General features: G+C 41.3%; 1 protein-coding gene across 2 annotated transcripts in view; it reads right to left on the minus strand.

Moving 5' to 3' along the window:
* The window catches only part of ABCB11 (ATP binding cassette subfamily B member 11), a 65,924-nt gene that overhangs the window by 22,685 nt on the left and 28,732 nt on the right, over positions 1-14,507 (minus strand). Inside the window, exons 14-18 of one of the 2 annotated variants that reach the window (XM_029910493.1) lie at positions 12,454-12,624; positions 10,574-10,775; positions 9,742-9,817; positions 7,895-8,027; positions 5,177-5,338 (exon numbers count right to left, since the gene is read on the minus strand). In XM_029910493.1, the coding sequence (XP_029766353.1) occupies positions 5,177-5,338; positions 7,895-8,027; positions 9,742-9,817; positions 10,574-10,775; positions 12,454-12,624 (744 nt within the window). Of the gene's footprint in view, positions 1-5,176; positions 5,342-7,894; positions 8,028-9,741; positions 9,818-10,573; positions 10,776-12,453; positions 12,625-14,507 lie in introns of both variants that reach the window. The other variant, XM_029910492.1, reaches the window with a different exon arrangement.

The following is a 14,507-nucleotide window of genomic DNA, read 5'->3' on the forward strand; positions in this document are numbered from 1 at the left end:
TATCTTTTAACCAGTTACCAATCCATGAGAGAACCTTCCCTCTTATCCCATGACTCCTTATTTTGCTTAAGAGCCTTTGGTGAGGGACCTTGTCAAAGGCTTTCTGAAAATCTAAATACAAATAGCCACTGGATCTCCTTTGTCCACATGCTTGTTGACCCCCTCAAAGAATTCTAATAGATTGGTGAGGCATGATTTCCCTTTACAAAAACCATGTTGACTATTTCCCAACAAATTATGTTCCTCTATATGTCTGACAATTTTGTTCTTTACGAAAGTTTCAACCAATTTGCCTGATACTGAAGTGAGGTTTACTGGCCTGTAGTTGCCAGGGTCACCTCCGGAGCCCTTTTTAAAAACTGGTGTCACATTAGCTATCCTCCAGTCATTTGGTACAGAAGCTGATTTAAATGATAGATTACAGATGACCGTTAGTAGTCCTGCAATTTCACATTTTAGTTCCTTCAGAACTCTTGGGTGAATACCAGCAGGTCCTGGTGACTTATTACTATTTAGTTTATCAATTTGTTCGAAAACCTCCTCTAATGACACCTCAATTTGGGACAGTTCCTCAGATCGCAGAGTGGTAGCCGTGTTAGTCTGTATCAGCAAAAAGAACGAGGAGTACTTGTGGCACCTTAGAGACTAACAAATTCATTTGGGCATAAGCTTTCGTGGGCTAAAACCCACTTCATCGGATGCATGCAGTGGAAAATACAGTAGGAAGAGATATATACACAGAGGACATGAAAAAATTGGTGTTGCCATACTAACTATAATGAGAGTAATCAGTTAAGGTGAGCTATTATCAGCAGGAGAAAAAAACTTTTGTAGTGATAATCAGGATGGCCCATTTCCAACAGTTGCCAAGAAGGTGTGAGTAACAGTGGGGGGGGGGGGAAATTAGCTATTTCCCCATCTGTCACCCATAAAGAATGACTCAGGTTTGGGAATCTCCCTCACATCCTCAACAGTGAAGACCAATGCAAAGAATTCATTTAGTTTCTCCGCAATGGCCTTATCGTCTTTGAGTGCTCCTTTAGCATCTTGATCGTCCAGTGACCCCACTGGTTGTTTAGCAGGCTTTCTGCTTCTGATGTATTTAAAAAAAATGTTTGCTATTACTTTTGGAGTCTTTGGCTAGCTGTTCTTCAAATTCTTTTTTGGTCTTTCTAATTATATTTTTACACTTCATTTGCCAGAGTTTATGCTCTTTTCTATTTATCTCATTAGGATTTATCTTCCACTTTTTAAAGGTTGCCTTTTTGCTTCTTTTACTTTGTTGTTTAACCACGGTGGCTCTTTTTTGGTTCTCTTACTATGTTTTTTAATTTGGGGTATACATGTAAGTTGAGCCTCTATTATGGTGTCTTTAAAAAGTTTCCATGCAGCTTGCAGGGATTTTACTTTTGGTGCTGCACATTTTAATTTCTGTTTCACTAACCTCCTCATTTTTGTGTAGTTCCCCTTTCTGAAATTAAATGCTACAGTGTTGGGCCGCTGTGGAGTTTTCCCCACCACAGTGATGTTAAATTTAATTATATTATGGTCACTATTACCAAGCGGTTCAGCTATATTCACCTCTTGGACCTGATCCTGTGCTCCACTTAGGACTAAATCAAGAATTGCGTCTCCTCTTGTGGGTTCCAAGACTAGCTGCTCCAAGAAGCAGTCATTTAAGGTGTCAAGAAACTTTATCTCTGCATCCCTTCCTGAGGTGATATATACCCAGTCAATATGGGGATAGTTGAAATCCCGCATTATTATTATTGAGTTTTTTATTTTAATAGCCTCTCTAATCTTCGTGAGCATTTCACAATCACTATCACCGTCCTGGTCAGGTGGTCTGTAATATATCCCTACTGCTATATTCTTATTTTTCAAGCATGGAATTACTATCCATAGAGATTCTATTTAGTTCATTTAAGATTTTTACTTCATTTGATTCTACGCTTTATTTCACATATAGTGCTACTCCCCCACCAGCACGACCTGTTCTGTCCTTCCGATATATTTTGTACCCTGGTATTACTGTGTCCCATTGATTATCCTCATTCCACCAGGTTTATGTGATGCCTATTATATCAATATCCTCATTTAATACTAGGCACTGTAGTTCACCCATCTTATTATTTAGACTTCTAGCATTGGTAATATGAGCATTTTAAAAACTTGTCCTTTTTTGGCTGTCCCCTATTGCATGCCGTAATTGAACGGGACTTTTTTTCATTTGACTGTTTCTCCCTGTATTTTATCATTTTCCATCCTCTCCTCCTTTTATAGATCCTCCCCAAGAAGCTGAAGTCAGTGACTCAAATAAATTATGTCCTACGCTGAGTCTAGATTAGAACACAGATCGAATTGCTCTTCGTTCTAGTCTTTTTCTGTATCCTTGCACCACACGGCATTATAAGCACATAATATATGTCTAAACTTTATATAAATGGGATGGAAAATGCTTCATAAAAATGGGCATTTTGTGTATATAACCAGCACAAAACACAGCAAGTGTGAGAACAGATCATCCTCACACACCAGATGTTAATTGTTACAATTGCTCTCAGAACCAGCTTTCTTCATCTGAAATGGTAGAAGCAGAAAGTCTATCAAAGGAACAGAAATATGAATTTATAAAACTAACAGTGTGTTATGGATCAGAGTACATGGCTGTGAAACAGGTTAAGTATACTTTACTTTCCAGAATTAATGAGAGCTCTAAATGAGGGGAAAGAGTTTGGAATTTTCCCAAATGCACAAGAGTGCATCCCTGTAAGTGTTTATACTGAAACACGTTATAAATATATTTGAGTTTACTACTGCTGTAGGGCTAGATGATAGGTGACTGCGACCAAAAGTCTGATCCTGCTCCCACTGGAGTCAAAATGACAAATTTTCAATAGGGCAGGATCAAGCCCCAACTGTGCAAGTGTAAAGAGTGAGTGCAAAGCACCTTCCCTTCCTTAAACTCTGCATCATTTACCACCCATACTGTGGCTGAAGTAGTGCCACTGCTTCCCCTTAGTGCAGGTGCAAGTTTCTCCAAAGGCTGCAAGGGAGATGTTCTGAGGGGAGGGCCATAGCCATGCCTCCTTCCCTCACCAGCTGGCAACGCTAGTTGATCACACAGGAGAATGCAGTCTGCTCCTAGTTACAGGGTTGCAGTGTTACTACTGCAGCATGTACTCTGCAGGAGCTCTAAGTGGGATTCTGGCAGAGCCAATCACAATTCATTCTGGGGCTCCTGTTACAGGCCCTGATTCAGGAGCAGTCAGTGGGATGTAAGCACATGCATAAGTGCTGTTCTCAACTGAGACTTAAGCATGTGCAGAAGGTCTCACCAGAAATGGGACCATAGTGTAGACCCTCTGTGCCCCCCTTCTCACAAATTCCACTATGTAGATGCAAATGCAGCTGGGATGGAAGGGGGGCTCTTTGCTCGTGTGTCAGAAGCAGCGTTATTATTTGTAATGTAAGTAGAATGAGCCAGCTCTGTGCTTGCAGCAATGGCCTCTGCTGCATTCATGAACTGGCTTCTTTCTAAATATATTGTCTGGTACTTTTATTTTTTATTATTCATTTCTTTTAATCTCAGTCTATTTTTATAGCAACATCTGAGAACTTTCCAAATAACATTTCTCTCTTTCTACTAGATTTGGCTTCTTCTATTCACAAATGTGTTTTTTCCCCCTTCCCTGAGTTTATTTCTCCTCTAGCACAAGCCAACATGTCTATCACCATCATCAGTCAGTACTTGGAGCAGGATGTGTGCTCCATCTATTAGCAGGCTGTCTGCCTGGCCCTGCACTAGCACAGCAAAAACATTCTAGGGCTATGGATAATAAAGCATGGCTGTTGGTCGTTAAAGTATCTCAGCTGGGGCCCAATTCTTCCAGGACGCACAGTGCCTCCAGCAAAGTGCTGAGCATTTTCAGCTCCCACTGGACCCAATCCTTATAGATGAGGAATTCATCCAGGGAGATCAAGGTGCTCACTACCTTGCAGGAAGAGCTCAGGCCCAGAGCCTTAAGGTATTTTCATATTCTGAAGTGTTCTAATTTTGCTCTATATTCTATTACATTTTGACACCTTGTGGTCAAAATATAGGCCTGATCCTGAAAACCATTGATTTTCCATGGGAGGAGAGTGGAACTACACAGATAGGTAAGGCTTAGCAGGGACTAGGCCCCATTTTCCCAGTAATTTATTTTCTAGACAGGAATTTGTATTAGCTGTGATCTTCACTGAGTGGATGCTAAGTAAACCAAGAGTCCTTGGCCCTGTCTCTGTTAGTACATTCATGTAACAGGCGAATTCCTGCTGAGGGTGAAGGACAGATTAAGAAACAATTAAAAAGGGAAATAATATTTTGTTATAAATACTTCTCACTTTTTTTTTCAATTTTACCTGAAAAAATGGTATTTGAAACAATTCAATTAACACTAACAGTTTCCACATACAGAGCACTTTAGAAACATGAACAAATTAATTAGAGCCTGAATCATCGTCTTATTGAAGTCAATAGCAGGATTCTCATAGACTTCAGAAAGAGCATGAATGATGCCCTAATTAATTAGATAAAGCTCATCTGAGCAGGAGTTAGAGCTTTCTTGGGGACTGGTCCAAGGCTGTGGAACAAACTCCTGCAAGAACCTCACCATCTCCTGTTCCAAGTGTAAGGCACACTTCTTTGACTACGCCACCTCTTATGCAAACACAGAGCAGCATATACATATACAAAACACCCCAAGATACCAACCCATTACACTTCACTGCACAAACACTTTTTTCCCCTTAGGGAGAGGTTGACAGAAACAAGGAACCACACTTGAAAGATGTTAGTCACATTGCGTAATGTGCTTCTGCAAAGTTGATTAGATACTATGGTGACGGGAGTGGCATAAGAAGCTATGTAGAATAGACTAGAACAGGAACAGGTTCTTACTCATCAGATCACTCTGCTCAGGTAGGTAAGAAGGATTATCCACACTTGACAGACTTGGAAGATGAGGCAGAGAGGTTAAAAGACTTGCCCAAGATGACAACATCAGTGCTGAGATTAGCATTTAGTAGTTCCTGTCTCAGTTTGTTCATCCACTTTTGCCTGCTATAAGCTCTAAAGGTGAAGGAGTAATAACCAACACTATTATATGAATTTAAAAATATTAGCATGACTTACCGCAAGAATCTGACTAAATAATAGAGCATAGAGTGGATTGACTGCCCCGTTCATAGCTGCGCCAACAGATCCAAACAACATATAAGGCCACTCTGGAGCATTGTATTTCAAAATCCTGGTGACTGGTGCAGGCTCCACTTCCTCTTCTTCCTCCTCAAATGTCTGCTAACAAAATATATTTGGTTTATGAAGCACAAACATTCCCTCAATGACACCCATAAGGGGTTCATCTCCCCACATCAGGGTACTTTTAGTAAGCTCCACTCTTACAGCCCATGATCCTGTTCAGACCTGTGCACTGCACATCTGCAGAGAATTTCCAGGCGCTATAGCTTCAGCATGCTACTTCACCATGGTCAGATTTTTTTTAAAAATTGTGTTTTTATTAGCGTGGCATCATAGTCTTGTTGCTTCTCAGCAGGCTGACAATCAACAACCCCACACCATATACAGAGTGTATTTCCCGGAAAATATTTGAGTGGCTGGTGCTGGAATGAAGCCTAGCCCCTGCACCCACCTATCACTAAGCCTCCACTCCCAGCCCCAGCCTGCACAGTCCCCATAGCCTGTGGAAACCCTGACCCTATGGAGAGTCTTCTGTTAGGGCCCAGAAGGGGAAGGGACAGTGCCACAGAGGCAGCTCACCCCCTACTACTGTATGGAAATTAGTAAGAGCCACACACAGGGGCTCCCATGGCTCTTGGGAGCATAATTTTACTCTCTGTATTCAGATCACCAGACAACTGTGTCTCTCTTAGCTACAATCTGGACTATGAGCAAACATGACCGAGCCAGGAAGGCCTAGGCAATGGTGGTCCTAGGTTTTCTTAGTTCTGAAAGGAGAGCCAAGAGGGAGGTATAGAAAAACCGTGTGCTCGCAGCTGAGCCATCCACTCATAGATCTGGCTTGAAACTTCCACCTGGTTTCATAGGATTCAGTGCTCAAGGGAGGCCTAGACTCTTAAGAGAAATATCATGATGTAAAGGTTGAAAAGCAAGCTGAAATTCTTTTGGGAAGTATTAAAATGAACACAGACACAGACACGTCATTTCTATGGTATACATTTGCTTTCAAGCTGGTATTTTAAAGGCTTTATAGAAATCTCTCTCTGCCACTCACTGGTAGTAAAATCCTTACTCAATAGTAAAATGTTAGCATGTCTCTTAATTTTTATAATTGCCACACTTAGGGCTTCAGTGGCCATGAGAAAAAGTGCAGGGAGGGAGCCACTTTCTTTCCATTGTCCTTGCACAGGAAACAACCATAATAAGAGTGCCTTATGCTCCCTGGTGGGGCCTGCTGTCACAGGTGGGCCTCAGAACACAATCCCTCCAACATGTCGGGAGACAATGGGACATGGATCCCTGGGGTAACTTCCCTGACTCCAGTGGAGTTACATCGGAGTCAAGAAGATCTTTAAGCTTGCTGCTTCCCTATGCTGCCATTATGCTTCCAACCACTGCAGTTCAGGCAGCTCACCTTCTCCTCCCTCCAGAACCCTAAGGCTGCAAGAGCCATTACAGAGCCCTCAAATTATTTCCTCACAGGGTGTCTTATTGTATTGTTCATTGCAAATTCTTAAGTAGTATTTCAAAACACTGTGGCTGTAGGCATTGAGTAGACACTGTGTGGGGGATGAATAGGCATCCATTACAATTAGAACAAAAAGGAGGTCTCCGAGTTATACACTAATTATACCTCACGTTATGTGAATTATCCTCACACCAGGTGCAAGAATGCTCATAATTACTCCTAGTAAGTGCAGAAGATTCATCATCAAATTATTCCTTGCCTTATTCTTTGATTTAGGAGAGAATGGCTATTACAACAGTTACTGTGCTGAGCCCTGCTCATTTATTTCAGCTCAGTTTACTGGAAATGTACATCTTTTTACCAGAAATATAAGGGAGGAGGGGTAAAAGAATGTTCTGTTTTTTCCTTTTTCCTTTGAGGTTGGTGAAAGCCAAAGATGCCAGAGCCACAGCCCTGATGGCTGGAGTCCTCTGTTTACCCTGGCACGGTGCTGGCAGCAACAGTGCCACTTCCCACACTGCCCTATACAGAGCTGATGAAGTGCTAGGAATTGATGCTGGCAGCTTCAGGGCAGTTTGTAAATAGCCACTGTGCATATTCCTGAATAGTTAGTTCTGAACTGACCATTTAAAGGCATCCTGCCCCGATCCTCCATGCAGCTGAACCACACCAGGAGACTGATCCAAAGCCCAGTGAAGTCACCAAGACTTTCCCATTTACTTCAGTGGCCTCAGAATGAAGCCCCAATTACACTATCTAAGGACTACCACATGTCCACAGAGGCTATGGGGGACTTGCTCCATAATGAACAAGCAGTGCAATTTCTACCTCTGAGCAACTATTATACTCCACAAAATGAGCATTTCCCCTCATGTAACCTGTACCTGCTTTTATATGTTCACTTCAACCTCACCTACACCCATATCGCCAGACTTACTCTGTGCTAGGCTTTGCATGAGGATATATACGTATTAGGTGCCATCCAATGCAGCACTTAGCTCAGAGAGCATAGAGGCCGGGAGTAATGTCTTTGTTTAAATATAAAAAAGGACACATGCAAGATGATATATCTACCAACAACCACCTATAACAGAAATACTTAACTGTATATTATTATCGGGGCCAAAAGATGTGAAAACATGCTTTATCTATCGGCAATCTAATAATGAATGATGATGTCTGACCTTTTGTGTAGATGTGCCTTCTTCATATTGATGTATTCGATACACAGTGTCTGACTGGTCTCCAGTGATTGATAATGGATGGCTGGGTACTATATTAGAGAGCTGAGACCTGGAACGCTGTCGAACTGAAGCTCTGTGAAACAGAAGGGTGAGAAGGTCTGTTCCTCAGGGGCTGAATGACACAATATGTGTTTTGAAGACTGGGTCAGTTTTTATCCCGACTTATATCAGAACCTGAAATCAGAGCTTGTTGAAGCAAAGCTGAGGACTCCTGCAAACTCTGTGGCTACAAAGGCCTAAGATTGCCTTTCATGCTGCCATCTTCCTCAATCTCCTAAACTGTGGGAAGGAGGAATTCCATAACAGACAGAGATACTTCTATTCAGGTTCATATACCGCACCTTGTTCTCTTATATCTGAAAACGCAGCTTGTATTTGTGGGGAAATTAGGGAAATAGTGGTTGGGTTTTCCTGTTAAACTTGCAATATGTTTGCCTAGGCCACAGAAAAGTGGGGGTATCCTGCTCCCTCACGATACTCTAGTCAGTTTCACCACAGGGGCCTCAGTCATTACATAGTAGCTGTACTCCACAGGCACAGTACTGGAGCATGAGCACTCAACAGCATACTGTAATTTTCCACCTATCCATGACAGTAGGTGCCCCAGTCTACAGCCGCTGGTTTGGCAGTGTCGTCTGAATCAACCCCGCCTAAAATAAACAAAATTTGTTGTATAGAAAGAGGATTTCACTGAGACAGAAGTGAGTTGTGAAATCCAAGCAGACCTTGCTGACATTTTCATAAACTTTTCGATAGCAATGCAGAAGAGAGGAGTATCGATTTCTTGGTAATCTATTTCTAACTTAGCAGCTGAGCACCCACAACTCCCATTAAGGTAAATGAAATTTTGGGCTGGTTGCTCCTCTCAGGATCTGGCCCATTGATTATAATCTTTAATGCTTGATTCTGGGTAGAACTGGTAACAAAAATGCCCTTGTGTGTTAACACTAAGATGTATCTTCTCAGACAGAATGCCAAGGTTCCTCAAATTTATCAATACATTCCACAGCAAGTAATTTTTTCCAAGTTATTGGATTGATTTAACTAGAGTACACATATGAATATATGGACGGACATAGTACATAAATATGAAAACATTATGCCAGAATCCTGACTGCCTTCAATGTGAGGTAAAGAAGTACCAGATACCATCTTCCATTACCTGTGCATCACAGGGCAGGATTTGATCCTATATCTTCAACACAGTGGCCATCTTCATCAGTCATTATAGTATAAGATGAATGAGAAGGCTTGTACAGCCAACATAAATGGCTACACAAATTAAAGCCCCTGATCCTGCACTTCTATAAACCAAGGTCTGCTGTACGAGTGCAAGAGAGTAAGCTATTAATGTGACTAGATACCAGTGCTACTCCCCAGCCTCATGTACTGTTGTAAAGCAAGAGTAATACTTGTCTTGTTTGATGGTCACTTTGTGCCTTAGTAGGGAGCCCAGAAAGGTATAAGACAACCCAGCTATGGCCACCCCCAGTTTTCTCCCAAATCCTACACCCTTTGAGCAGGAGACCATAAGATTAGAGTGCACATAGGGTGGAGAGAGAATAAATGTAGGAGTCATTTCATTGACTTCATGGGTTTGGATGTCTTAGTATGCAGTCTATACATTTCCACACCTGCCATGCCTCTATGTGCTTTAGTGAAGGTGTTTGCAGCATTCTCTCACCCTGTTCTGCAGTGCCACCTCAGCACCACGTGATTTAGGAAGTCACCAAAGAATACAAACGTCTGGAAATGTATCAAGAGGTGTCAGTGTTTTAAAGGCTTACCGCAAGCTTCTTTGATAGCTCCCACGGCTAAACGACTGGTCTTTCGTAAGGTTTGGTGTAACAAGCAAGTCATTTTCTGCAATTGTAAAGTATAATGTTAGAAGCTCCTTAGTTAGTATTAAAATTGAAGTAAACCAATTGTTTATTTGCAAAACAAAAAATATCTCCAATTCATAGCTGGAATATTTTGTAGACTACGTTAACAAAAGGAATGCAATTCATCTTTGCCACTATGTCTTAGAATACTACACATTTTATATTACTGGTAATTTATATTTGACATACTAAAGTTAGGTAAATTTAATATGAACCCCATGACAATCATATTTTGAAACTGTGGGTGTGGCTAGTATGGGTGTTTCAACATTTTGGTACTACAAGTTGTTAAGTGGCAGGAAATGCTTTCATCCTCAAAGATGATCACAGTCTATTGTTTCACAGCAGTATAACTGATCATTATATTAGCTTTTTACTTCTGCCTCGGATCAGTAGTAAAACAAATAGGGTGGCCTTGGCATATTCCATAATTTGTCTGTTTTTCTAATACAACATCGCCAAACTATCAATAGTAAAAGAGATATAAAATGCCAGGGTATTGCAGGTCAAAAATGGTATATGCTGACAGATCTGTATGAGGAAGATTGCTCAGCACACATGTGCAAAAAACACATTTTGACCAGTGCTATCGGTATATCACTTTTATGGACACTAAAATTCAGCTTTGAGAAAAACCAAAGGAGAACAATCAACTAACACTAACAAAGGAATCTATAGATGCTCTGTGTCCTGTGGGATTTAACTTAATTTCATAAAAACAGAATAAAACACTTGCTTTCCACTGCTGTTTCAGTAAGTGCCTTGTCTCCTTGGCTTTGCAAGGTCACCAGTGTAAAATAAACCCCTTTCCTTTCCAGTAGCTCCTCATGTGTTCCTCTCTCAACCGCCCTTCCATGCTCAAACCCAATGATGACATCAGCGGCTTTGACTGTGGACAGACGATGAGCTATTGAGATTGCAGTGCGCCCAAGGCGCGCCTGAGAGAGAGAGGAGGAACAACATTATTGTTAGGACAGCAACCTGATATCCTGAGAGATGCTGAGCTGAGCACCTGGAGCATGATCCATAAGTAAAAAACTGACTTAAATGGGCTTTAGATCAAGCCCCTGCTGAGCACCAATCTCTCCCACTGACCTCAGCATCTCTCAGGACCTGGCCCTTGGACTGTAAGTTCTTCTGACTATATTGTAGAGCACCACATACATTTGCAGTGCTATATAAATAATTATCAAAGATACTACATCTAAGGGTAATGAATGCTCATTTGAATGGTAATTAAAAGGTTTAAGGCTTTTAATATAAAACTAAGCTGGAGTTGAGGTGCATATGGAAACTGATAAGAAATCTCTGATTTCAAGAATGATCATGCAATCAATGCAAAGGGATCACTTACCAAGGTAACTCATGCTCTGTGAATTTATTGCCTTCTCAGAACCACTCTGTAGGAAACATGTGCCTAGCACGTAGCCGATCTATTTGGGTGTGTAAAGGACCCACATCACCATAGTATCTGTGCACCACAGAACTTTTTTAAGCAGTAGTTGACAGGTGTCACACACAGCTCCCTGGACCTTTATATTCTCACACAACTGTTTGCTACAAGTTAAAACAAGTCCAAGTCTAGGTAACCTCACTTGGCAGAAATCATCTATGCAGTGAGGGCCTGAGTGACTGATCACACTGATCCACCCGTTTCTGACTCAGATTATTGGCAGTAGTATATTTGGCATTTGACAGATGCTCTGCAGACACGGTTACCTTGCTCTGAATGCACCATTCCCACAGACACATTGTTTCCTGACCTAATAAAGGGGACAGAGAACATTTGTCTGTTCAGATAATCCATTGCGACCATGTTGTTTGTGAGAAGAAATGCCATCTGGTCTGTGAAAGAAATCCCTAAGTGTATGTGACGTTTCCTGAGACCGCTATAGGCCATGAACCACTGAGGATATTCAGGGACCCCTTCAGCACAGCAGACCTTGGACTTGAAGCAACCAAGTCTGAAAATGTTGGTCTCTGTTTACAAAAATATATCACAGTTTGTTCATGGTAAAATGGTTTTTATATTCACAATGAAAAGCAAAACTACTTAAAATCTGAGTTATTTCACTTTGCTACAAACGTTAAGTTAGAGCCATTTTGCCAAAATTTTTATCACATTGCATGAATTTTTCATTCATAAATGGACCCCCCAAGATCAAGCTGATTTCTGAAGAAAAAAATAGGATCATTTCTGAGCAAAAGGTGCTTTTTACATATAAGCTCAAAATAAGAATGTTCACATTTTGATTCCAAAATAGTCATCAGTTGAAATCCGTAGAAAAGCTACATTATGGACTTTCATATTGCTAGACTGTGCATAATGACTAACATCTCTCATTTATATAAAATCATTCTTATTGTGTAGAATTTCAAATGCCCACTTTGGAACTTTAATGTAAAGAATTAATAGAACTTTTATCGACAGCTCTACAGATTTTTTTTAATGTTTCAGCTAGATTGAAAATGTTAACAGCAATTCTCTGTCACTGCTGAGATTCTTAAAAAAAGGTCAAACAATAATTTATAACAGTACAAAAGTATCTTCCACACAATGCTTTGAAAATGTATTTCTGTCCCGTTAATACTGACTACTGATATAACATAGCAAACCTTATGAAGTGCTTCTTGGACAATAGCTTCACTTTCATTGTCCAATGCTGATGTGGCCATATCTAGTAGCAGGATTTTAGGGTTTCGGACAAGGGCTCGAGCAATAGCTATCCTTTGTTTCTGACCTCCACTCATCTGGCCTCCACCCTCTCCAACAAGGGTGTCAAATTGCTGGGTAGAAGAGAAAAAATTGAATAAATAACAAAGAATTCTATTCTGTTCCCATTGACATCAATAGTAAAAATCTCTCATAGATTTCCATGGGACCAGGCCCAAAATGAAGAACAACCTTTGGAAGACAAGTACAATGTGTTAGGGTTCTAGATCCTTCATAGAGCTGTAGAGCAGACTCCTCCATGTTTAACAAACCCTTTCTTCCCAAACTGGGCTTCTCATGTGTGCCAGTCCCAAACCAAACTTATAGACTTAAATAAAACTTAAGGTTCATTTTGACCCAGTATAATTCAATCAGCAAGAACTGCACCATGGATGAAAATTACTCATTTCTCCCTCCCCGCTGGGCAGCTCACCAGCTAACATTCCAGCAGTTTGGGCTTGTCTGTAGATGGAAGGGACTCATGTGGCCTTAGATGACTGATCACTGTAGTGTAGCAATGTCAGGCACACGGGCACTGTTTAGTCCAGGTCAGGATTTAGGTGACTGCACAGCTTGTGTGAAGTTAGTTTGGGAGCTAGAGAGCCAGATATGGCCTTGTCTATGTCCTATAGCCCCAGCATAGAATCTCCATATATTCACTTATAACCAAATTCTGCCTTTTCTCTACTGCCAAGGACACTGCAAGCTATGTGTGTATTACAGTCCTTCTAACGTGGCCTATCTACTTCACCTGGGAACCTACGAAAGCGGCTTGGGATGATAAAATGTATGCCTCTGGGCAAATTAATTGTATTTTAATCCTGGCCATAAGGAATCTATTTTAACCCTGTCCAGGAATCTGTTTAGGCCAGTCAGATACTTAAATAATATCCCCAGAAACTAAAATGCCAATTAATATGAGCTGGGGGCACAGAGGTTACTGGGCCTGACAAACCAACATCTATAGGAGGTTGGAGTTCAGTGGGAGGGGAACCTCCATATGACAGATGGTATTAATATACGGGGGTGGGGAGCTGGAAGTTTCTTCATAGACTATTCAAAAACACATTTAGGTGAGTGGGAGGACTGGATCCTAACTAGCTTTTTGCCTGGGCAGAAACAGACCTGGGAAGTGTGAAAATCTGCCTTTCCTCTCTTTGATGTATTGATTATTACCAGATAGTTCTAGATTTCCCCTGGTACTGAATGTTCTGTGTATGTTTCTTGGGAAGTGTATTCATCTTTGCTCCCAAATGTGGTCAAATACATGTAGCACACTTTATTTAGTCACTTCAAAGGAATGTCTGTAACTCTATTGTTCTCATTCATTCTATGCTTTCTCCCCATCCATTTGAGTACCCAACAGGTTGCACATAGAATCACAGAACTATAGGGCTGGAAGGGCTCTCAAAAGGTCATCTAGTCTAGCCCCCGTTTTCCCCGATGAGGCAAGACCAACTATACCTAGACCATCCCTTACAGGTGTTTGCCTTATCTGTTCTTTAAAATCTCCAGTTATGGGGATTTCACAACCTTCCCTGGAAGCCTGTTCAAGAGCTTAACTATCCTTATAGTTAGAAAGTTTTACTACTATCTAACCTAAATCTCCCTTGCTGCAGATTAAGCCCATCACTTTTTGTACTACCTTCAGTGGACATAGGGTGACCAGACAGCAAGTGTGAAAAATCGGGACAGAGGGTGGGGGGTAATAGAAGCCTATATAAAAAAAAGCCCCAAATATCAGGACAGTCCCTATAAAATCGGGACATCTGGTCACCCTAAGTGGACATGGAGAACAATTGATCAGTGTCCTTTTCATAACAGCCCTTAACATATTTGCAGACTTGCTATCAGGTCCCTCCTCACAGGGCTGGTGCAACCATTTAGGCAACCTAGGCGGTCGCCTAGGGCACTAGGATTTGGGGGGCGCCATTTTCTTCGGCAGCGACCGTGGCGG

This window comes from Terrapene carolina, unplaced genomic scaffold (genome assembly GCF_002925995.2).
Source record: "Terrapene carolina triunguis isolate 2854851 unplaced genomic scaffold, T_m_triunguis-2.0 Scaffold62, whole genome shotgun sequence".
Lineage (NCBI taxonomy): Eukaryota > Metazoa > Chordata > Testudines > Emydidae > Terrapene > Terrapene triunguis.